Source organism: Colossoma macropomum, unplaced genomic scaffold (genome assembly GCF_904425465.1).
Source record: "Colossoma macropomum unplaced genomic scaffold, Colossoma_macropomum, whole genome shotgun sequence".
In the NCBI taxonomy this organism is placed as follows: domain Eukaryota; kingdom Metazoa; phylum Chordata; class Actinopteri; order Characiformes; family Serrasalmidae; genus Colossoma; species Colossoma macropomum.
Genome location: NW_023494805.1, coordinates 24,966,580 through 24,993,058, shown reverse-complemented (window position 1 = coordinate 24,993,058; position 26,479 = coordinate 24,966,580). Strand labels below are relative to the sequence as shown.

General features: G+C 39.7%; 1 protein-coding gene across 1 annotated transcript in view; it reads left to right on the top strand.

The window, feature by feature from the left end:
• LOC118825649 (NACHT and WD repeat domain-containing protein 2) overlaps positions 1 to 25,578 on the top strand; it is a 48,858-nt gene extending 23,280 nt beyond the window's left edge. Inside the window, exons 3-6 of the mRNA XM_036596376.1 lie at positions 8,704 to 8,907; positions 13,476 to 13,626; positions 16,427 to 17,016; positions 21,339 to 25,578. Of these exons, the coding sequence (XP_036452269.1) occupies positions 8,704 to 8,907; positions 13,476 to 13,626; positions 16,427 to 17,016; positions 21,339 to 25,244 (4,851 nt within the window). The 3' untranslated portion in view covers positions 25,245 to 25,578. The remainder of the gene's footprint in view (positions 1 to 8,703; positions 8,908 to 13,475; positions 13,627 to 16,426; positions 17,017 to 21,338) is intronic.
• Positions 25,579 to 26,479: the final 901 nt, after the last annotated feature.

Below are 26,479 nucleotides of genomic sequence, written 5' to 3'. Positions count from 1 at the left end.
AGTGTTACCAAAACATCTGATCTATCCTAACAGTGTGACCTTTCACAAAATGTTATTTGAAGTTAATATTGCACTCAAAATGAAACAACTGTCACATGCTACAATTTCTCATTACGCTGAATTGGACTTTTGTAAATGTTCTGTAAAGCTTGTCCAACCTGGCAACACTTGCTACAGTAGAACTCATCTGTGGTTGGAGCATGGATAGGTCAGTTACATAAACTATATAATTAGATTTAAATAACTACATAATGTAATCAGAATATGTAGTAAAACTACACTGTAAGGGACAAATTCTCATGCCAATAGTCGATATCTAGCCCAAACAACAACTTTTTTGAGTAAACACTTTTCTGGCTAAAGCACTCAAACATGTGGCAGTGCATCTTTCCTCTCATCTGCCTTCACAGTTAGTGAGCAGCTTCTTTCTGAGGCATTCTGTTTGAGCTGAGCCCCAGCTCAGAGACTGGGGATGCCCCAGCTAGCCAGCTGTAGCCAAAAACGAGCTTTGCTATTCCGCCAGAGCCGGAGGTCAGCGCTCAGAGCTGAGAGATTTCACCTTAAAGCCCAGACGAGGAGGTCCGGAGCAAGCAGAGGTTCAAAGAAAAGCTCTCTGGATTTCCGTGCCTTGGACACCACCAGCAAGTGCTGACCTATATGCAGCTGTGCAAAGCACTGATTCGCAATTGAGATTTCTTGGGCAGCGCTCCAGGAAAAGTTGGATCCTGCAGCAAAACAGGATGACAACAGACTTTCCCCGAGACCCCCCAAGTGTGTTTTTAGATACTTTATGTAGGTACATCAGTATCTGGAAACAGTGACAGGCGACGCCCTCGCCGCTGTTGTTGCGATGTTGCTGGGAGCTATGTATTCAGGTCTGTTTATTGTAAACTGGGGACAAAGTCTTAGATCAGAGCGAGCAAGAGGAGAGAGTAGGGGTTTGCAGTTGACAGTTCTGGGTTGCATGTGTCAGTTCGAGTCTCAGGAGAGGGTCTCTGGGCAGATTGGCACTGTTTAATCTGACTGTGACAGGCTGAGAGAGAGAGAGAGAGAAAGAGAGAGAGAGAAAAAGAGAAAGAGAGAGAAGAAGTGAAGAGATATAAACATAAAAATAAACATCAGTGGCGCTGAAACTCGATCTGGCATAGCCTCCACTTTTTTACCCTTAGACTGCAGCCATATTTAGTTTGTAATCTTAACCACACTCTTAAAAAAGATGGTTATTCAGGGTTCTTCAGTAAAGACAGTGGTTCTATGCACAACCATGAACACTCAAAGAATCTTTTACATGGTAAAATGGTTCTTCAGACTGATGAGCAGACTGATGATTATTATTAATAATAAACTCAATAAACAGTTCTTTCAAGATTATTTTATGAATGGCACAGTGTGTTTTACTAAATTGGTGCTGCAAAAGTGGCTCAAACAATCAGATTTTAGAACCAAGACTATCCGTTTTATGAAACATTACTTATTTATCAGTTGTCTAGTAATTATCTAATACATTATAGTAATTACTAAATAATAACTGAATAATAATCTTGAATAATAACTGAATAGTAAGCCTGCGTTTTAAGTGGTGGGGAGGTATTATCCAGTTAAAACAAGATATTATAAATTACTATGGAATGAATATGTAAAGTTATGTAGTTATGAGAATCAAGAGCTTAAGTGTGGACCCACATATAGACCCTTATAGTTTAAAAGAATTAAAGCGATTCTGGGTGCAGATGAGCTATGTGAGCTCCTCTTGCAGAGTGTACATCGTTTGAAGCAGATTGGTGTGTATTATGAGAGATTTTAAAAAGCCCTTATCTCTAGGTGTTTTAATAAAATCAGAAAGCAACAACCCACATCCCTGAAAAATATTCTGAAATTCTCAGAAAGTGTCCTGCAGGATGGGGCACTTCTGCCACACCTCACCAAAACACTTCAGCCCCTGAATCCATCCCCCAGTTTACCAAGTAACATCCAGAGGCTCCTGCAGCCACTCACTTCAGACAGAAACATCAAAGAGCACAGCTTAGAGGAGAAACACAGCTGACACACAGCCACTGAGCCTCAAGCAGAGAGACAGAGAGAGAGGGAGAGACAGAGAGAGAGGAGCAGGGGTGTAGCCAAAACTTCCATAATGGGGTGGTCAGGTTAGACCCTGTAAATTTATTGGGGTGGCAAAGGAAAACAGCAGTTCATAACATTCCTCTGAGTGTATATTAGGGCTGCATTATTAAAATAACATAAAATGTGTTGAATTTATTCATAGTTATTTCACTCAACAACAACAACAACAATAATAATAATAATAATAATAAGAGGAAACTATGCACTCTTCCTTCATCTTTTCCATCTGGTTCTCAAAAATCCTGGAGCTTTGTGAGCTGATGATTATTATTCCAAGTCAGATTTGAAAAAATATTCAGATGGAGCTAAAAGCTATAAAAGCTCCACTTCTCTGACTGATCGGCATGGTCGAGAACACGTGGTCACTGTAACCATGGCAACACAGACAACCCATGGCAGCTGGTATTTTACATTTTGTTTTTTTTTAATTCTGTTTTAATGTTTTATTTTCTGGCATAGGATTCAATCAAATTATGGAGGAAAATTTCTTTTGACCCAGAATGACTACAGTCACTGAGACAAAGTTGTAGATTGCTTCTTCTTCACCAGCTCATACAAATTTTTCATTCCACCTTAATTGTGTAGCAGTTGCAGGCACCTGGAGAAGATTCTGGCTGCAGACATGCACTCTCAGCCTGACATGCACTGCCAGCCTATTAATGACGTCAGTGCACGATCTGCCGCGGCAACGTTTTGGCTGTTTGATTAGCGTTGTCATACTGATAATAAAGGAATTAAATAGTATGATAATTTACAAAATAAAACCTGACATGACGATAAGACATTATGTTGGGTTTATTTTTAAGGACACAGGCTACTGCTGAAACGCATGGAAAATACATTAAATGGAATTCTTTAGCTATGTTATGTGCAGAAAAACTGCACTGTTTTAAGATCCTCTGTACTCGCTAAGCAGAAGCAGCCAAATGTTGACGTGCCGTTGAGCCACTTCTGCCATAGGCCACTGTAGTCGTGTGCCATTCTGTAGTCCACACTGTGCCTATATTAGGAACTGTGGATCTAAACTCCATTTCTCTATAGCCAGAATGAATGGGGTTTACGAAAAATCACCTCTGTCACACCCTGTGTTAAATATAAATCTTGAGAACTTCATACGTTTTGTCCTGTGTACATTTTTCTCCCAAATTTCGCTGGACCCTCTGAATTATGAGGTCGTTGAAGAGCCTTTGTACTAATATTGCTGCATTCGAGCTAAAGAGAATGAAGGAGAGAGAAAGAGAAAGGAGGGCGTGAGGATGATATAGAATGAGAGAAGGACAGAGAGAGAGAGAGTGACAGAGAGAGGAGGAAAGGGAGAGAGAAGAGAAGGGATGAGGATGAGAGAGTCTTAGAGAGGGAGAGAGAGAAGAAAAGGGGATTGGGAAAAGAAAGAGAGGGGTAGCGGAGTACAGTTGACACACCACTTCAAAGGGCAGCTGCAGTACATGACTGTGTATCACAAGCAAAGGAACGCACGAGATGAAAGAAACATTTCTCAGCTTATGCCATGCTATGCTCAGTTCTGCTCAGCACAACAAAACAGCACCTGTAAGCTGCACAGAACCCAGATATGGCTGAGCTAACCCCTTAAACTGCTGCCTCATTATTCAGTCATGACTGTTACGACGAGGTATGTATGTATGAGAGCGAGGAACCGAAGTGTGACCCCACATATGACACATCATGTGGACTGCTGGCCGGCAGACACTGTCAGGCCATCAAACGCTGACAGTTTAGTGTTGGTGGCTGACCCTCGCCTTTAGTTTGCGTGTGTCCCACACCACTGACTCTAGTCGGCTCTCATAGGCGCTGTTTTGGTCAATTCAACATGTATAACTAACACTACCTGTAGAGCTTTATAGTGACTTGGATAGAAACATGTATAACTAACACCAACTGTAGAGCTTATATTGACTTATATAGAAGCATGTATAACTAACTAACACTAACTCCAGAACTTTATATTGACTTATATGGAGGCATGTATAACTAACTAGCACAGAGCAATGGCAGCAGTATTTATACCTGTAGAGCTTTATAGCATGCACCAGATCCAAACTGTCTCAAGTAACACACAGCTGTGACCACATACTATGCTAATTATTTTCAGGAAATGGTATCCTGTCCAAAAGCAGGTGGTACAGCAGGACTGTTACACACACACACTCTCCCGCTCAAAGCCCAGTGGTGTAAATAATGGTGTGTTTCCCCAGCAGCCGGAAGCAGCAGGTTGCCGTGGCAATGGAGATGTCAATGACCTTCTAGATTAAGCATGACAATGATCTATGTTTCTGTTTCCCTCTCAGACACGGTGTAGAGTTCCACATTCTTCTAAAGGTGTGTATGTCATGGCAGAGGTACATCTCACACAGGGGCTTTACAGTTGCTCTTCCAGTTTTCCTTCTTTTCTTTCTAATCTTCCTATTCTCAGCTGCTAGTTCAGACAGTGGTATAAATCTCACTGTGCTGAAAGCGCAATGTGACCTATTTCCTAAAATACACAACACATGAAATGCTATGCTGGTATTTCCCTTCCTCTTACAACTTTGTTGCAGTTTTTTGCATTGTAGCTTATTTATTTAAAGGGACCATATCATGGAAAACTGTATTTTCCTCACTAAAAATAAAAGTATGTAAACATTATTAAAGTTTCAAAGCATTCCATTGGCTCCCCAGTCCATTCGATCCATATATGGAAGCCAATCTGCAAAACGGCTGGTTTTAAATACACTGTTTTTGAGATGTTGCATCGCATAAGGAGATTTTCAGCTTGGACTGCTTTTCGAATGAGTCACAATATAGGACAGTCAATCAGAACTTGCATATATCAGTCTTAAACCCATGGTAATGTAAACAATTCTGAGGAATGAAGAGAGGTTGGAAAATGGTCATGTAAAAATGAATTATGGATGTTTTTGGTACATAAAACCATACATGTAGGCTTCAGGGGACCAAATAAAATACAAGAATAATGAATGATGTCGGCCCTTTAATGCACTGTCCTTCCTTTATTATCTGAATTGGCTTCTAAGTCAGTGGAGTACCTGGTGCTGAAATTAGCAGGGAAGTATATTGAGAAGTATATTGTTCCATTAAATACAGTTACAACTCTCAGAGTGCTCTTGTTTCAGAGGCTGAAAGACAGAGGCAGCACAGTGCAGCAGAGGTGTTAAGCTTGATAATACTACACATAGAACATGACTTCAAATGCTAACGCAATATTCTGGACTCTAGTCAAATTTCTGGCAGTAGGTTATCCCCAGTTTGAAATGATAAAATATAGTGGTCTATCGGTGCATAATGACATTGTGATTTTGCAATGCAAAAATGTGAGAATGCATTGTGGAAAATGGGCATTCTATTAAAGGTGGATTCCTCACCCAAATTAGCACTTAATAAGTTACTTGTCATCTTATGTAATATGCTATATCATAGCATTGCATCCATCAGCCTCATCAGTTTTTCAGAATTAATAGTTTTGTATTTCTGTCCATCATTGTTCTCTCACTACAATACCCAGCATGCATTATGGATATACCTCATACAACCATTGGTTAATGATTAATAAATACAGATGTGAAATTTTGCTTCTTAGCAGTAACATCAGCTATCTGGCTTTTTCAGATAGCCTATGCTCAAGTTTCTGCCCCAAAGCAATTATAGCTTTTTAAAACGTCCTCCAACCTTCAAGATACATCACCACAAGGAGGTTTTCCTAGTCTTTAAACCAGAAAATCTCACTCTAGAGTACTGCAGCACTGCAGATCACAACAGATGAAGCAAAGATTAAATTTCACTTTGGCTGAAGTGTCTTTTTAATCATCTACTCTAATGCAGCTGCATTGACTGACTACCAAAGCTTGCAAACAACCATCACAAATCAGCTACTCATTCATATTTAAAAATACACAATGCTGTAGTATTAAGTGTGAAAAAGAAATTCCAACATAGAGGGAAACAGTCTGCTCTCAATAAGGAATAGGAAAAAATTATAATACAGATAAACTGTCCAGATAGAAAACTGCCCAAGACATGTTGCCTTATTGTGGTTTAGGTAGGGTTTTATAGTTGTACCAGGTTGCAGAGTTACACCCATGCCCTAAAGCCTAGCTCCTGATTTAGACTAGACCTTATCTGATGAGCACCTGAAAATGAAACCTGTGATTTTGTGTCATGGAATTGCCTAGAGCTGAATGTCCCAACCATCTTCTTTCATTTCACTGTTTGTCAAGGTTTCTTGAGGCTACTGCAAGAGAAACTTCACTGTTAAATATAAAGGTTCCTATGTAGTTCTTGGCTTAGATGTATGGTCCTAGGACAAAACTACAATTTCTATAGAACCCTTTACATGATGTGGAGGTGCTTTAAACTTAAAAAAGTTTTCACAATTCACAAAACAGTTCTTCAAAAGTGGCTTTTATTTAAAAGTTATTGAAAAGTGATTCTCCAAAGACCTCTTTCTGACACTTCTATTTTTTAATAGTATATAGTATTAATGCCTCTATGTGTATAAAGAGGTTTTGTGAAGAAAAAAGAAATGGGTGAATTATCAGTTCTGCTCTGAATCCTCTGTGAAACTAAGTTTGGAGTTATGGGGTGATTTGCCTAAGAATACAGCACCAATTGGGCCAATTTTCTGTTATTAAACTTTCTCTTTTTGAAGTTTTAGGTGCACTTTTTAACTTGCATTTTAAACTACATTTTTTTTTACTTAAAACTTTCCTCTTTCAGTTCTCCTCCCTCATAGAGCAGGGTGAGCGAGAGAGAGAGAAAGAGAGACAGGCGTTTCGCTTCGTCACCCCCACTGCTTTAATCTAGCTGGCAAAGCTCCATATTCTTAATACTCCTCAGTACCACATTCCAGAGGCATGGGTGATAAAGTTGGCAATGATAACATGTCTGTTTCACTGGGTGAGAGTGTGTGTGTATGCGAGAAAGAGAGAGAGAGCAAAAACAGCAACACATACTAGAGAATGCATCGATCTGATACCCATTGTCAGTATCAAGCGACACCAGCAGAAAAGGTTGGTGCGGATACAGAAAAAAGGAAATAATTTTTTGCTTTAAACAGCATCATTTTGCACACATTTGTACTGTACGTTTACATTTATACATTTAGCAGACGTTCCCATCCAGAGCAACTTATGATTTAATCATGTTACAGTGGGCGAATGCAGTGTAAGGAGACTTGCCCAAGGACTCTTATTGGTGTAATGTGGTGTGCTTGACCGGGCAGGGAATCAAACCCCCATCTGGGGGTTGCAGTGCAACTTATTACTCAGTAAAGAGTTTGTAGATGTAGTTATATGTAGATTTGTATGTTGTTGATTGTGTATGTGTATATCGTCGTGTAGAGTCGCAGAGTGTATGTCAGCAGTTTGAGCATGGTACTTTTAAATGAACATCTTAAGTGCTTCAACTAAAAACAACAATAGAATTGTGCCGTCCAGTAGCACCACCAGGGCTGTTTTGGATGGCCATGACAAATGTTCGGTTGGACTGAACCCTGAATTCTCTCTCGCAGGTGGTGGCTACAGCTAATTAGCAATGTAAACTCAACTATGAGGCATCTACTAGGCTTTAGCTTTAAAAGAGGTGAAAATCTGAAACTAAAGTGCAGAAAACTCAAAACTCATAGTAGAAAAAAAAACTCACTTTGCACAAGTTGAAGTAATAATGTTACATAAACAATGGACTCGTAATTTATCTCTAATATTATGCCATTCATATCTTTGAATTTAATGAACCATGTTAAGTCTTAAAATAATTAATGTTATATTGGTTCTATTCTGTGTTCAAAACTATAAGCAAACACTTTATAGCTATAGGGATTTTGATAGGTCAATTTTAAAACAGACTTTTTATAGAATATTATGTTGATTTAGTGGATTTGACTTATTTATTAATAATAAAGTGCATTTGAGCGGTCATTTTGGGTAGGCTGTTGACAAATGTGGGTGGGCCCTGGCCCGCTAGGCCCAATCTAACTTTTGTCACCAATGCCCATTGCCTCTTCTGCTGTATAGGGACATCAGCAGTAGGGAATAATCTTCACACCGACAGTTTGATCTCTGTGGCCAAAAATGAATGGTAAAGATCCAGTGTTTTAGGTGATGTGCAATCTAAAGACCTGTTAGACACATAGACTGGCATTGTGAATGTGTTTTGCTGCCATTGTTTAACACAGTTCCAGGAGGCTTGTAGGCTATAGTAGCAAAATTCTAAGCTTTCCAGTATCATTGTTTTGCCTCATTGATGACAGGCATGCCATAATGTGCAAATGAATCCTCCTAATTGTGTCTTCTCTAATGATTTGGCCATCACTCTGAAGCTCTCCTGTGTGGTGGAAAATGTGAAATGGATGTCCCTGCTGGTGTGTAATGCGATTATACGTGGATGGAGAATTATGCTGATCATAACGGGTTTAAATGTAATGTGAAATACTGGATGGCCATGTAGCAAATCTGAGAAAAGATGATCTGACAATGGCACTGGCTGTAGCACGTTTCATGACTTGTTTAATGGTCATAGCATCGTTTACTAGTCTCTTTCTCTTTTTCTCTCTCCCTCTCTCTCTCTCAGGGTTTGGTGGGGGAGAAGTATGGAAGTATTCGGGTTCCGGGGGAGGTGGAGTCGGCTGAGTTTGAGATGATCCTGGATGCGGCAGTGGAAGCAGGTCTGGACACGCGGCTCCTGGAGGAATGGTACTGCCGGGATGAAAACTCAGTACCGCCGGCATACTACCTCAAACCCAAAGCCCAGATGCTGAAGAACTATCAGAACTCGGTAAAGACAGGACAGGATGGGATGGATATATTTAGCATGTCTCAAGTGCTGTGATTGTGTTGTTAGGGTACTCTGGAACGATGCCATAGTAAAAACAAGGTCCTTTAAACACTCCCGTGTTTTTAGCCTATGTTTCATATGGTTTCTATAGCATACATTCATATTTCAAGGTTTGAGCACCCCTGGGCAAATTAAATGTTTTGTTGATTTTCCAAGTGAAAATAAAAGAATACATCCTTCACAGCAGTGGTCACCAACCCTGCTCCTGGAGATCTACCTTCCTGTGGTGTTTAGTTCCAACCACAGTCTGCCGGACCTGCTCCAGCTAATTAACTTCTTCAGAAGTCTTTGACTGGCTTTATCAAATGCATTAGGTAGGTGGGGGACAGCATGTTAGATGCAGGTTGGAACTAAGCTCTGAGGAAAAGCAGATCTCCAGGAGGACAGTTTGTGACCACTGCTCTACAGAGAACACGCTTCTACTGTTTATTAATTGAATGTAATATATTGGGAAAACAGCATAAAGCAAAGTGGCTTTACTCCAAAGAACTCTTTTAGTATCTTTATATTTAAGCGAGTACTCAATTTGTATTGTTATAAGAGCGGTATAACACACAAAAGAAGACAGAATAAGTACAATTTTCCTAGCTAAACTACATGTATTCAACTCAATGTCACTGCATTCAATTCAAGCCTATCAATGAGAAAAGATATGATATGAAACACTAGAGATCAAAAACAGAACTGCTCTGGGCTGTGATTTGCCATTCCAAAATCAGTTTGGCTCAAATAGATCATAGATGACAGCAAATCTGCTATAAGAAAAGTGAAAAAGCCATCCTTATGTCAGCTTGACAATTAAAAAAAAAATCGACTTCCTCATGGTAGCATAACATTACAAACTCAGCATGTCTGAGTCAGAGAGCAACTTTAGTACAGACTACTGCAGGACTCGAGGGATCTTCAAGATTCCCTTGGGAACAGGACAGAAAATAAATGACATCCCCTAGGACAGGACAGGACAAATACAGCAGCACTAGTGGATTAGATCCTGCAGGTTAGGAATTTAACAGGAATGAAGAATGAAAATCGGACGCATTTCCATAATGTAATTAATAATTGTTTTTCAGTGAAATGTACACAGAGAGTATTTTTTGGGTATTTGAAGCATTAATGTTAAGTGGCCATATATATATATATATATATATATATATATACAAACATATACACAAAGCTTGAAAAAGGATAATATTAGAGACATAGAACCCACAGTGCTGTACAATTTCTTCTATATCATACTCTAATCTGAGTGACTCTGGAATACATAAAAAAAACAATTACAAAAGTAAGCATAACATTACTTAACAGTAAGAACACATCATGTAGTGGTTCTTTAAACTTAAAAATGTTCTTCACACTCAACACATCTCAAAAAATCTCTTTAAAGAACCATTTACTATAAGGTTCTCTAGGGAACCAAAAGTAGTTCTCCTATGCTAGCGGTCTAATGACCCCTTTTTGGCACCTTCACACATTTCATTACACTTAATACCTTTATACACCCCTTTTTGTTTCGCACTCACAACTTCATATCTCACATATTAGTTTCATAGTATTTGAGTAGCTCAATAAATCATAGTACTTATGAATAATGAGTCCCTAGGCTTATTATTCTGTTATTAATCCTGAAACTTAATATTATGTAATATTATCTATTTTCTCATCTAGTAACTACTATGAAACTAATATGTAAGTTGTGTAGTTTTATAAAATGCATAGTTCTGCTTTGAGAGTCTGTGTGCCTGTTTACACCGTGCATCAACATGTATTTCATATGATGCATTTCAAGCCATCGGCTCATGTTTGGATTCCACTTGAAAAGCCAGGTGTAAACACGCAGGACACACTGTGATCAGATCATAAACGGATTACTTTACCACATTCCGAGGTTCAACACGATATCCATATACAATTATCTGAGTGGAAATGACTGTCTGAGTAGCGAGTGAGAGGATAAAGAAGGAAATGAAGGACAGAGGATACACAAGGCTAGAGTTATCACCAAATTAAAAGCAAATTTAAAATGTACATTCTGGGCTGATGAAATTGTCCAAGCCAAGCTTGTCGTGATGATCAATGTGATAAAGAGAGAAAAAGTAAACAAGAGTAAAACAGAAACGATGCATGTGTTAATGTGCTTTTTTACACCGGAAAGTACAACTGGATCTCATCTGGTGACAGTAGGCACGATATTTAGTTAAAACTGTAACTGTAATCCAGCCAAAGTATATCCACACGGTAAAAATGATTCAGTGTTTTCACTTAAAAACTTTAGATTTTTAAATTTTTTACGCTAATTAAAAACATCAGTTGCCTCTTAGGTTTTGTGAACATTTTATGATGAATTACTAGAAATAAAATCTTACTCAGTTAACACTTCCTAAGACAACACTATGCTTACAAAGCAAGCAACAACCTCAGCCAATCCGCATACAGTGTTCTTTACCTTATATGCCCGTACAGGATTTGAATCAATATTTGAACCCAGCTTGTCCATGCAGGTGTGGTTTTAGTTTAAAGCGAGTCTGACATGTCCCCTACACACAGATACATCCTGTAAATGTCAGTGTGTGCCAGGCAGGCCAGTGTCTCAGCAGCTTTTAGGTGGCGTGCTATGAAAATGGCTGACCCAAGAGAGCGAAGCGTCAGCCTGCGGGAGAGTTTATTAGCCTCATAAATTTAGTTTGTCTTTCATTAAACCTTAGTGAAAGTGCAGGCGCTAGCGCTCGTTAGTTCTTGCTCTGTTTTTCTCTCTGACGTTTGGTCTCCCTGTTTGTTCCCTCTCTCTCCCTGTCCCCTCTGTACTGTAGTTCTCTAGAACATGCACTCAGTTACACTTATATTCGCAGACAATTACCTTCTTCCTCTCTCTTTTGCCTCTCCATCTCACTTTATCACACACTCGCACTCAGACACGCACACACCCAGTCTCACATCATGGTGTGTATATAAATCAGGTCGTAACACACGGTGGCTACAGTTTGAAGGGGGTTGTGTGTGAGGCTGAGTGGCTCTGCTGGACTAAAATGAGAAAAGCAGCAGGGTCTCAGTTTCTACCTGAACTCAGCAAAATCACCCACTGATCTGGCCCAAAGCAGCCTGTCCCCCTTTCCCAAAGCAGACTGTCTCCTTCTCTCTCCCTCCCTCTCCTTCTCCTTCTGTTTCTCCTACTCGCTCACCCAACTTTAGTTTGAGTACAGGGAGTATTCCTATTAAAACTTATTACAAAATGTAAAATTTCATAAAGTCATGGTAAAACTTTAATATTCTAATCTCTAGGGTTCATATTCAGTTATTAATCTTACATTCTCTGCATAAAAAGGGTAACGTATTGATGTGTAGTACTAAAAGGGTTAGTTAGGTATAAAGGCATAAAGCATAGCATAACAAGGCATAAAGGTTATGCTTTGTAACAATAACAGAACCCTTCTTGGTACCATATACAACTAGTACATGTACATGTAAAATAAGTATTAAAATAAGTCTTTTCTGAGCTGCAAAGAACCATTTAAGCATTCAGATGGATCTTTGAGTTGTTAGGACTCTATATATAGTTGTATGCAAAAGTTATGGCACATTTCATATATATATATTTTTTTCCCCAATACCACTGAACCATTGAAGCACCATTTTTGAAAGCGTGTAGGAGCAGTATTATTCAGTAAATGAGGTTCTGACACTTTTTACGAAATCATTTTCTAGAACTTTTCCAGGAAAAACTCCAGGACTATTTCCTTGATTACATATATGACAGCTGTTGCTCACTAAATTACAATAGGTATAAATGGACACTCAAACTGAAAAAGAATACAAAGAATAGAAGAAATAATATGCTAAAATATGTAAAGAGCTTAATGTCCCAACTTTAAATCTTTTCATGACTTTTGTTTTTGTAAATTTTGTGTCAATCTGACTGAGGCTTTAATGGCCAAATCATCTAGGCACAAATGTAGTCTAATTCTTAACCAGAGAACGAATTATCTCACTACATTGGCAGATGATAATCTTACAACAAGCAAAATGCTATGCCAAAATAGTGAGATAATTTGACTTACTAAAATCGCTTAAAACAAGTATAAAAATGTCTAGAAATAATCTTACAACAATCTCAAAATGAGAAATATTAGATGTATTGAATACACTATGAGCAAAAAGGGTTCTGTATAGTACTAAAAAGGGTTCTTTGGCTTGTAACAATAGTGGAAGCATCTACAGCACATTCTCCATCAATCTGAAGAACCTCTTCACTATTCAAAGAACCATTTAATCATGCAAAGGGTTCTTTGAGTGTTAATGGTTCTATATAGAATCACTTTCTTTACTAAAAAACATTGAAGAACCTTCTTTTTTAAGAGTGTAGACTTAAGATAATTTCACTTGCCCAAATGTATTTTTTGTACTGTTCAAACAGCCATGAAGTCTCAGTTTAAATTTTAGTCAGAGAAGCTTGATCAGTCTGTTTGAAAATCGGCAAACTGCACTGACAGTGATTTCTTCCTCTCTCACAGATGGAGTCAAGCAGTGCTGCAAAGTCTAAGAATGATAAGGCCTGGAGGGCAGTCTCTGAAGAGATCAAGAAAATCTTCAGAACTGCAGTTCTACAACTACAGGAGAAGGGAACCATGAAGAGCGCACAGGCCAAGAAATTCCTCTGCTCAGGTAAGTCTGTTCAAGTCACCTCAAATCTGCATTCTTCTGTTGAAGGATAAGGACTGCTCAGTCCAGGGTTTTTACTGCTTCAACACTATCAAGGGCTTGATAACTAACAGACAGAGGAGTTGAATCGGGTCTGCTCTGTACTTGGCTCTCGAGGACCAGCTCACTCTAGTCTTAACATTACAAAAGGTATTTTCATTGCAGAAGTCAATAATTTGAAATAAACATAAAATGCATAGCAAAGAAAATAACTGACAGGGATTTAAAGTACAAAGAACACAGATGAATACATTTTTGTTATTATGTTAAGAGTCTATTTCAAATTCAAGGTCCAACAAACTTCTAGGGTTGAGCATTCAGCACTTTACCTACCTCTTCATTAACCTTTTAAGGCAAATGCAAAAAGCAGCTACTTGGCCTTTTTATCTTTTCCATTAATATCATGATTTGTCAGTATTTTTGTGCCATTTCTTTGTTGTGTAAAGAACATGATCAAACAAGGCTGCAGATTCATAGATTTTTATTTTGTTTGTGTTACAAACTACATTTTTGATCAAGCAAACACATCGGTTGCAGGTCGCATGTTTACTCTGGCTAAACCAGTCAATAATAAGTGCATTCGGTTGCTCAGAAAATATTGCAGTGCATCCAACAAAAAAGGCAGCATGGTGCTCCTTTTATATAATGATAGAGATAATGGTAGTACACTGGCAGTCACATGCTGATATATTTTGCTATGCTGAATGTGGACATGCACAAGGCCCAACTACTCTGGCGACGAATTTAAACAAGTTAAAGTGCACAAAGTCCAAGTCTCTGAATGTAATGCTGGTGAGACATTAAGTTTAATAGGGCTAACACACATTCCAAGAATGAAATGACAATAGTTAAAACTTATTCAAAATTTAATTAAAATAACTCTTTACTCTATGCTTTCAGACAGAAGCAGTGTTTAAACATATAGAGATGAAGAATGAAAATGTAAATGTCCCTTTATTCCGCTCTCCCTTTAAAGTTATGAGTGAATAGAAATCTCTGACATTAGGCAGCATTAGAGGAGATCTAATCAGACTAACTTAATTCATTCAGGTTAATCCAATGATCCAGTTAAGTCTCACCACCAGACCCTATTATATGGACTGTGGCTTGGTATAAAGAGAAAGAACAGACTTACTTCTGGATTTAAAAAAAAAAAAGTCATTTGTCTGCCCTAAGAACTCAGTTGAGCTATAGTAAATGGCTTTAGCCTCGTAAGAACAACACCAGCCTACCAGTTACAGTAGTTCCTGACTGAGGCTTTGGTGGCCCACTTTCCTGAGCATGGATCAAGCCCCTAATTGTTATACATGGCTTGCTTAAATGAAGTTTGGTTCTTAGAAACTTTGTCTTGTCAACTTGTCTTTGTCTTGTCTTTCAAATTTACATTGAAATTAAATTGTGTCTTTTGGGTTTTGAGTTTTGTTACACTTCAGAAAATAGACTAATGGGCCACTAATTGAGATTGTTGGGTTGCCTCTTGCTGTGCTCCAGTGTGTTCTCTCTGTTGTGTGAAGAGGGAGGTGACCTCTTTGTAAAACTTTCAACACTGACAGTTTTAAGTTGTCAAGAGAGGCCAGACATCTGTTTGCATGATTATTGCCAAATTCACAATAGCCCTCTGTAATTTTTATAAAATTGACTGTTAACAATCAGCTTTGCTATTGGTCACAAAGCACCACTGGACCACAAGTTACAGCAAGAGCACACAGACCCCAAAAAGACCAATATTCTATTGTTCGCAGTTGTTTTATAATGTGAATGGAGGAGAATATTGTAGACAGTGGTGAAATGGAGAGCATCCTAGAGCAGCATAAAGGGAACAGTGTAAATGTAGAACATTCTATAACAGAGTGAACAGAGGACAACATTCTAGAACAGTTTAAAAGGAGGACAACATTCTAGAACTCTGTGAATAGGATACAGCATTCTTGAACAGTGTGAATGGAGGGGAACATTGTAGAACAGTGTGAATGAAGAAGAACGTTGTAGAACAGGATGAAATGGAGAGAACATTCTAGAACAGGGTGTAGGGGGAGAACATTCTAGAGTCTTCCAACAATTATGAACAGGTGGAGTCCCCATCCAAATGTTTGGGTCCGTTGGTGCTTGGTAGCTTGCTTCGGCCTTTAGTTGAGCCTCAGCTAAGTCAAAATGACTAATTAATGCAGGAAACACTTGCACCTTGCTTAAGGGCATTATGCTTGGAATCAAACCTATGACCATTATGAATCTTAAACTAGCACACTGTTCCACTAACCACTTTGAAATAAGGGAAAGATATTAGGCTAATTACAATTCTGCTTTTTTCAAATGACCACTAATACTTCAGTGTAAGAAAAATCCATGTGGGACTTAATTGAGGTTGCGGCTTCCAAGGGGGAGCTTTTCCAGCCACTCTTCTCTCCTCCGTTCGTCCCCTCATCTTCTCGTTAACAAGGCAAGCTGTGAGCTTGCGATACTAAGCTGACAGGGTTGGCAGGCTATCAGTGGAACTTTCTCTTTGGAGGTCTTTGATAAGGCGCGGCAATGCTGGATTAAGAGATCGTATCAAATATGTTTTGCCTTAAAGGCGGCTTTAGGAGACGCATCTAATCACATGCTAAAGACTGCCAAAAACGCAGGGTGCTTTCATCTCATGACAGCAAATTGTGTATAAGGTTTTATAAAGATCCACTGAAGTGCTTTAAAACAACAAATGCTTCAAAAACATGAATGAAAAGCTATTCTTTTGGCAAGTAATAAGTCCTCTCTCTTTCCCTCCTAGCGCTAGAAGACGAACTGGACTTTGCTTTAGGAAAACAAACTCCAGCCTTCCTGAAGAAGTGTGTGTGCTACATTCGCAAAATCTCCAACTTCGACCGCTTTGCCAAGTTACCAGAGATGGCGCGCTATATGGACATTGTCACGAGTGGGGACCGCATCATGAGGAACCAGGAGGCCTACGAGAGGCTTCTAAAAGTCAGAGATGAGTTCATCCCCACTGTAGTTGCAGCGTCCAACCTCCGCGTCTATTCCTCAGTCACCCACTGTGACATGAAGCTGGGCTATTCCCAAGAGGTGGAAAGCCACTATGTGGAAGGCCTGTGTAAGCAGTTCTATGAAGACATGGTGGACATCATTCAGGCTACAGTACAACAAAACTTTGATACAGAGACCGATCCGCTATATGACGAGATCATACAGCACCTTTCACTCTGCAAGACCTATTCCTCATTCTATGTCTATAAGAGTGAGGCACTGGATATGGTGCTGGAGTACCTGTACCCCTCCAAAGGAGGGAGGATAATGCCCCTAGTGGTGTATGGAGGACCTTGCACAGGGAAGACATTGTTGCTTGCTGAGGTGGCTAAACAGGTGAGAGCCATATGTATCCATATGTACTTGTGTGCATGCATGTATGTTTGAAAAAGAACATGCTGCCCTGTATATTTGATGGCCATCTGGACACCTAGATGTATTAGGGTCATGTTGCAGAGTGCCTGCAAGGTTGCCTTAAGCTGTGCACTGCTCCCATGAGCTTAGTAATTGCTGCCACACAATAAGGCTGGGATTAAGATGAAGGTTCTGCTACAATGCTACTACAGTCAGCCTTCCAACATAAATGATGCTTGTGCCTCCACAAGAGCTCCAAGCAGTTTCTGGTACACATACAATCGTTTGGTTGTTTACTAATGAATTAAAAGAACAGTAATAATTCTGACGAATGTGGTCGTGTTTGTAGAGACGATGGGTGTTTACTCTGAGCCGCCAGTCTGTTAGCTACACATACCTTGTACGTACACTGAGTGGCCGTTTATCATATATTATTATATATAGGCATGTGAGATTGTGTGCCGTATATTATCATCTGATTGAAGCATCTAACTGTCGCTGATTGACAATAGTATTGTGAATGCCCATGTGGCAGTCAAGCAAAAACCACTTTCCCAAAAAATCGTTAATATCTCAAAGAGATTTGCGTGCATATGCACCACAACTGACAGGAGAAAGGAGCCATGATTATTGACTGAGAGCTCTTAGCCCTACCACTTTTTGTCCAGTGAGCCATTTCAGCGTGGCTGGTAATGTGGTAACACCACACAGAAACCTGCTTAAACCAGAGAAAATAAATACGCTTTCATTTCTGGTCAAAAACCTTTAAACTTTGTTCTTGGTGTGGCTTGGTATTTCTTACTATTTGTTTCTGTAGGTTTAATAAAACCTGCATTTACAGACTATAACTCTTGATTAAACACATAAAAAAGCTACTGCTTACTCATAACCTACAAGCTACTATTGAATCCTATTATTGTTATTAAACTGGACTACATTAAATTGCAAAATTTAGCCAGTCCCTGTTAGTCAGCTAATTTCACCCACATTAACTTTCCAAATTTCCTTGCTAATGTCAATTTGGATTTGAGATTATTGTGAATCGAATAGCCCTACCTGAATGTCCCTGATGGGTTGAGACTAACACTATCTGTGCATCATCTGTAGTCTCTATATCATCTCCGTATAGTCTCAGTCTGTTTCTGTGTTGTGGGTCAAAGCAGGTCAGGCCGATAGGTTGACATAGCAGGGCGCATTATAAAAGAGAAAGGTTAGTGTTGACATTTCCCGTCGCCCCTAGCAGCCCACCACAGAGCTCAGTTACTAATGTTAGCTCACAGACGATGAGTCTCAGGACCTCGACTAACTCTCTTGTGTAATTTATCCCTCTGTCTCCCTCTCTGTCTCTCACTTAGTTCTACTAATAGACACATTAATATTATATAATAAAATATAGTTTTTAGTTATTGTCAGACCAAATCTTAAGCAAACATCCATTCAAACACATGAACTACCAAGCAGATTTTACAGCCTTAGTGTACGCGTCATGGAAGTTTATGCAAATATGTCACTCCTTAAGAGGTCATGCACAGAACTCTTTACACACATTGAAGACACATATAGTGTACAAAGAGCAAGTATTTAAAACCAGTGACATCAATATGCAACTTACATCAGCAACACAAAAACATTCAAATAAATCATTTGAACATTTATAAGAACATTTATAGAAATGCAGTTCCAGCATAAGGATGATGACATCTTTTAAGCAGTGGGTTTGAGATTTCACTGTGCTGTTAAATTCAGCACTAAAAAGAGGTATTTATTTCATATCTGCTGACACCAAGTAATATTGGGGAGGACTGTGGGTAGACTAGTCTAATTTGTAATAGTAATCATGCAGGTAACATTAGCATACCAGCTAATGCCAAGGAAACAACCTGGTATTGTATTTCAGTCATGTTGCAGGGTAGGTCTATTAATAGTCACAGCTGTTTCTTAGGCTACTGATGATGGGTATGACTTTGGTTAAACATTTAAAAAGAAAGAAAAATGTTTTTTGCATTTCTGTCCGAATCCAATGAAATAATTTTGGGGAAGGGATGTGGACATATAAGCAAGAACTGTGGGTGAACATATTTCATTTATTAATAATTTATTTCATCTTCCTTATCATACATGTTTGTAAAAGTTATATAGTTGTGGTGCCTCACCACCATTATACTGCACATAGGGAAGGGACTGCCCATTGAACTGGCCCTGTCAATTCAGGCTAAGCTTTGGCAGGTAGCCTTTTTCATCGGTTCACACGCTGACACTCTGCCCCTTTACACTAATAAACAGCATTGTTTTTAATTCAGCTGCAACTTCATCTCCCCATTATTTGCCATCCTGGTTACAAAGGGATCTTTCAGCTTCAATGACTTTACTGAAAGGTATAGCAACCAGGAGACAAATGTCATTAACAACACAGCAGCAGGAATCAAAGCTTCAAGCAATAAACTTCAGGTATATTTCAGTCAAGTTTGATTCATTTCTAAATGAATCAGAAATAAAGGCGTTTACCAGAGAAGTGAAGAGATAAAGTAGATAATGTGATGGCCATCACCATCATCTCTTGTGAGCAGATCATATAACAGGAAAATTAGGAAATCAAGTAAATTAGCCATTTGCCCTTGATAAATATGCTCTGAATCAATTCAAATGATTCATGTTTCACTATCAAGTGAAATTATTTAGCTAAAGCTAAACCTCACCAGCTAAGTCAGCTAAACATCATGCTGTACCAGTGTTTTTCTCTGTCACAGAAGACCAACATGCCAGGCTACGGCCGTAAAACAGCAGCTTTTCTGGTTGCCGTAGTGTCCCTGCATGCTTAAAATTCCTACTGTGGTACTTTAGCAACTTTAGTTTTAGGGAGGCCAGTGACCCAGTCCCCCCCCCAATACTGGGTGTCCCAAAAAAATTGACATAATTTGAGATGTGAATATCTGAGTAACTACATGTCCTAGGCAAACACAATTAAATAAGTTTCATGGTGAACAATACAAGATTTATTTATCAAAATTTGAACAAGAAATTCAGAGGGATGTAGATTTTATAGCGGATTTCACAAAGCTTCACTAATGTAATATCTTCCGATACTGGATGTCGTCCAGATCCCTTTTCCCGGCACAGACAGCCTTCCTCTCTGAATTTTTTGTGCCATGTCCAAATCTGGTTAGTTGTTAAATTGGTTAGTTTTTACATTTTGTTAATTTTTTTTTTATTTTGTTAAAATTTGAGATCATTTGAGGGAGAATTGGCTATGTTACTAGACTATGAAATGATGTCAATTTTTTTGGGACACCCTGTAGTTGGTACCTATGTGGCTAACACCAAATGTTGAACTGTGGATGCTCTGATATTCAAGCACATTTCTGTAGTGACCCATAGTACATACCAGCTTTCAAGACGAAGTCACCAGCATCAGTCAAGCTAAAGCATTGCAAAACAATCATAGTATTGTATTTTGTCCACACACATGCACACACGTCTTACCCATGTGTAGTGTGTGCTCATTAAATATTTATATATAAATCCAGGGAGAGACTGCAGTGAATTGCAGTAATAAATGCAGAGCACAACACCAGAACACTTGTAATGAACACACACTCAATAAAACATTCACTTTGGTTTTCTTTCATGTGGGCATGTGCGCACAAACACAGACAAGGGGCCCCTTAGGCAGTCACAGATTTAGAAAGGCATTTTATTTTTATTGGTCAATCTCTCCAGACTGAAAAAAATAATGTTAAAAGTTTCCTAGAAACCGAGATCTCTCTTGACTGCACTCATGAATAAAAAAGTTCAGAGAATGAAGGAGTTCTGTGGAATTGGTTTAGGAAAACCATTGTCACAGTAGGGTAAGACATCTGATGCTGCAAATACTGCTTTTGAGAACATATTATTATTAGCTTTATTCTGCCATTATCCTTGTTTCCCTCTGTCACTGCTACACATAGGTCTTGTCAAGGACAGTTAAACTGGGTTTAATACATAATGGATGGTATTTAGTCAAGTTCTGTTTGCCAGAGTCAAGCTTTTAGGCATGTAGAATTTTACACCTGACTGCACTGTGTCATTACAGCAGCAGGATACAAGGTCTTGTTTAACCTTAGGCAAGACTATAGAGTTTCTTTGTTTATATAATGAACTCTGTGTTTTAAGTTGTGTAATGTTCTGAAGATCTTTTGGATCAGCATCTTTATTTTAACCCAAAATTACCTTTCTGAAATAGAAGAAATTATTTACCTATATGGTATATAATTTCACCTATTTAAGTCACAGAATCACCGAATGATTATTCTTTTTTGTTGTTCCAGGCCTACTCATGTCTTCAGAAAGAAATGGGGCCAGAAACAGATCCTGTGGTCATTGTTCGCTTCATTGGCTCCTCTGACCTCTCTACAGACCTTCGTAACTTTCTCCAAAGTATCTGTGAGCAGATTGCCATCAACTACCGCTGCTTGATCCATTTTTTACCACACAAGATCCAGGAAATGAGAGAATTGCTGGTTAACCTACTGGGAGAGTCATCCTTCCACCGTCCCCTAGTCATCATCTTGGATGCCTTGGAACAGCTGTCAGATGCAGACGACGCTCGCAAACTTTGGTGGCTGCCTATCCACCTTCCTCGAACAGTTCGCATTGTGGTATCAACCCTGCCCAACAAGCACGGGATACTACAGAAATTGCGTTGCCTGATTCATGATGAGGACTGTTACGTAGAGCTGATGCAAAGGGACCGCAAGGCATGTAGCCAGACACTCAAACAACAACTTCTGGGTGTCAAACGAAAGGTAACCTCAGGTCAACAGATATATGTAAATGAAGCACTGGCTAAATGTACACTGCCCATGTTTGTCAACCTTATTTATCGTGAGGTGGTACACTGGCGGTCACACAAAGATGTAGATGACAAGTCCCTGTGCTCAACGGTACATGAGAGTATAGAGCAGCTCTTCTATTCCATAGAGAGGAAGCTAGGGTCTCGCTTTGTCTTCCGTGCATTGGGCTACATTACAATGGCACGTGCAGGGTTGACAGAAGTGGAACTGGAGGACATATTGTCTTTGGACAATAGTGTACTTGGTGACATCATGGTCAGCTCAAATCTAAAGAGTCCGCTTCGAATCTCCTATGATCTCATTGCTCGACTAAAAGAAGAGCTGGAGGGTTACTTGGTGGAGAGACAGGTTCGTAATGTAACTCTGATGGTTTGGGCGAACCGGCATCTGCATCTTATTGCACAAAAACTGTACCTCAGTAATGAAGAGGATGTGCATCAGATGCACAGCCTTTTGGCTGAGTACTTCCTTGGCGCATGGGCAGGTGGTAGAAAGAAGATCTTCCACTGCGACAACAATCACTTTGCCTCATTAAACATCTCTCAGCATCGGAATCCTCATCACCAACAGAGCCTTCATGGGCATGACAAAGCATCTGCTGACAAGCACTCTTATGACCGACAATCTCCTGAACAACCCTGGGTGTTCCAGTGCAACTTGCTCGAGCCAGATATCTTCTTTGTCAATCACAGAAAAATGACAGAATTGCTGTTTCATTTGACAAGGAGTGGGCGGACAGATGACCTAATGTATGGTGTAATCATGAATTTCAGTTGGCTCTATACCATGATAAAAATTGGGCAATTTGACAAGGCCTTGATGGACATTGACATGGCTTACAGCTACACACAAGAAAAGGAGCTCAAGTTTCTTGCTAGCACACTACGCAGTATAAAGGTCAAGGTGACCAAGAACCCTGCGTCACTGTCTGCTGAACTTCAGCAAAGGCTTCTTCCTGTAGTTACATCCCTTCCCAAACTCAGACATCTCTTACTAGAGTGTGACAAGGACGGACCCAAATACTGCTCCATAGTGCCGCTCCACTCTTCCATGGATGTCACTTACAGTCCTGAGAGACTCCCGCTGTGCTCTAGCTACATGCAAATTGTGGAAATTCTACCCACATTGGCCCCCAACATTGTAATCGCAGCTCTTGAGGATGGCTCCATCAGTACATGGGATGTAGAGAGCAGACAGTTGCTGAGACAGATAGACACAGCAAGGTCAGTTGTTCTTGGTGTTAGGCTCACTACAGATGAGAAGTACCTTGTGGTTGCTACCACAAAAAACACACTACTCATTTATGACAACCATAAATCCTGTTTGTTGTCAGAGGTGGATATTAAAGGCTCAAAGCACTGTGGCATCACAGGAGGAGTTGCATTCATCAATGGGTTTACCTTGTCCAGCCACCATGCCTTAGCTTGGTTGGAGGCCAGCAAGGATGTCAATGTGATTGACCTGCTCTATGGCTGGCCGCTGTATCAGTTCCATTGCTGGTATGAGGTAACCTGCGTTGAATGCTCCCCAGATGGAATGTATGCTTTCTGTGGGCAATACCTAAACACCACTACCATTTTCCACCTTGGAAGTGGAGACAAACTTGCCACAATGACCTCTGAGTTTTCTGGGGGATTTGTGAAGTCCATCCTGGTTCTAGACACAATCCACCAAATGGTGATGATTGACAATGAAGGCAGCCTTTCTGTTTGGAATACCAAAGATATCACAAATCCCAGGCTTATGGAGGACTATGACTGTCGAGGGGATGAAAGTGAGGTGGTAGGGATAGAACTGTCAGAGGATCAAAGATCCATACTTATTTGCAAAGCAAGAAGCATTGAGGTGCTTGATACTAAGCTTTGGAAGATGGTAGAAAAGTTCAGGGCCAAGCGTAGCGAAAAATTTGTGGCTGCTGTGCTCTCAAAAAACGGCCAAAGTATTGTGGCATCCATGGAAAACACCTCATCCATATTTGTGTGGAGAAGAGACAGTGGTCAGTGTATGGCTAGTTTGATAGAGATATCAGGAGCCATTGTCAAGTTGATCAAGTCAGCACATCATAACTTGCTCTTGTCTGTAGCTAGCAGTGGGGTTCTCTCAGTTTGGGACATTGACATCATTACAGCAATGTCAAACATTGACAAAACAGGAAAACGAATCCAAAGTGTTCAGCTATCAGGCAGAGAGGACTTTGTGTACACAATGGATGGGTCCGAAGCCATTCATAAGTGGAACTTCAGCACAGGTTTCATTGAGATGGTGTTTAAGCATGAAGGGCTTGTGGAGAACTGTGTTCTTACCACATCCGGTGACCTCATGGTAACATCCGATGACAAATGTAGCCAGTACATCTGGCACACAACCACAGGAGAGAATATCTTCCGGATCAATGGCCAAAAGATATCCCAACTTCTCATCACCCACAATGACCAATTTGTGGTCTCTCTCTGTGAGCAAAATGCTTCTCGTGTCTGGAGACTTGCTACAGGACACAAAGTGTGCAACATCCTGGTAACTCTCCAGCATGCTCTCATCACCACAGCAAACACTTTCCTAGTTGGCACAACAAAAAACAAGCTGTTGGCCGTTAGCTTGTGGTCAGGCAGTGTATCCAAGAAGTTTATCTGTGATGATGGCATCACAATCATAAACTTTAAGCTAATTCCAGACAGTCCAGACTATGTAGTCTTCATCACGTCAACAGAGACTGTTTTCATATGGAGCGTAGCTGACGAGTCTGTCTGTAGAAGGGTGCAGCTACCAAGCAACTTCTTGAAGAACTTGGAAGACTTCCAAATCTCACCAAATGGGAAGCTGGGCATTGTGTCCAAAGGAGATGAGAACATTAATGTCCTAGATTTGCACAGTGGCAAACTCCGCCTTGTCCATGCTGCTGGCATAATATGGAGGCAGAAGCTGTCACGGGATGGACGGTACTTGGTGTACATCTGTTTCCGTAACTGTGACGAGGATGATGACGCAGGCGTGGTTTCTAGTTTAATTGTCATGCGACTCGCTGATGGGAAGAGTATTGGTACCTGTTCTCTCTACAAGACACCAACCTACTTGTGCCTGTCACAACGAGCACTCAACATTATCGTTGGCTTTGAGGATGGCAGCATCGGCACCTACACAGTTGTGGACCGTGTGGATGCAGCCCTTAAAATCAAGATTGCCACCTCCAACAGCCGCCAGATCGTTAACAATGCCTCACAAAAAGTGCGACCCAAGTGTAGCACCAATGCCTTCAAGACCGTTGCTGATTGCGTGTGGAGGGAGTCCACTGAAGTCTTCTCTAGAGATAGCCCCATCAATGTCTCAGACAGTGGGGAGCCAGAGACTACAACACCCACAAAGAAGAGTGAAGTACTGCAGTGAGAGTGCCCTCTTCAGGATGGTAGAGATTTATGTGAATGGGGCCAGATTTGGATGCAGTTGATTCTTGTTTACAGCAACCTTGTGACTTGTTCAGTTGCACAAATCCGTCCTCAGTTGTTGTTGTTACTGGCCATTTACTATAAAAGCTGCACTCAATCAAGCCACTTTCATTCTGTTGTCCCTTGTCGGTTGACATGACTCAGCATATTACATGTGTAATTTCAGAAATATCAGTGTTACATAGATCTTTTACATTGCTCTATTCATTCTGATGGGCTTTATCATGTTTTTCCTATGTAAGTACATATATTTTCAGATGCATTGTTTCATTCAAATCAAGCCATAATGTTACTTTATACAGAAATACATAGAAATGTTATATATTTGTAGCCATAAAACATTTGCTGCCACTTTTTCTTTTTTTAATGTTTAGTCATCTCTTTTTCTTAATGTCGTCTGGAAGTATATGATAAAGAAAACTTGTGTACATGTGTACATATCTATTTTGGCTGCTGCAATTTGTGCAACTCCTTAACAATGTTATGTTGTGCTTAATGCAATCAAAGAGAGTGCCTGGATTTTAAGACCTTTTTCTTATAAATACTAATGACTAAAAAGATGCAGGGAATTTGTAAAACAAAACTATCTTGATACTGATATTCATCAATACAATAAAACATACTACGATGAAACAAACAACAAATAAATCTGATTCATTCAAAGTTGCTGATCATCACAGCAGAATTATTTCAGGAAACAATGTTATAAAGGCTGTTTATAGTGTTATGTTATTGCATTTATTGTATTAAATTGAAAATAAGGATGGAATGGAAATTTTCGCAAGCTGAAAATGTTGCATATTGGTAGTTGGATTAAACCATTACTGAGTATTTAACATTTGAGCATTGTGTGTAGCATCTCGCCAGGAGTATCTACGCCTTAAAAAGTGGTGTCATAAGTTATGCCAAGTTTTGTTTGTTGCTGTTTTTCATGTCTCTAGTGAGGTAAAGTGTGAATGTGTGATAGTTGAAAAAGAATACTTTGTACTTTCATGTAATAAATAACTTGCATAGAAACGTATAGATACGTGTTATTAAAGACAAGGTTGACACAAGCCAGTTTTAGGGATTGCACTTTATTTTTGAACAGTTGTTTACCACAGTTGACTTCTATTGAGTGTAGGCTATGACGCAAATACTCATCTACTAACTGGTGGTTTAGTATGGCCTGTGAAG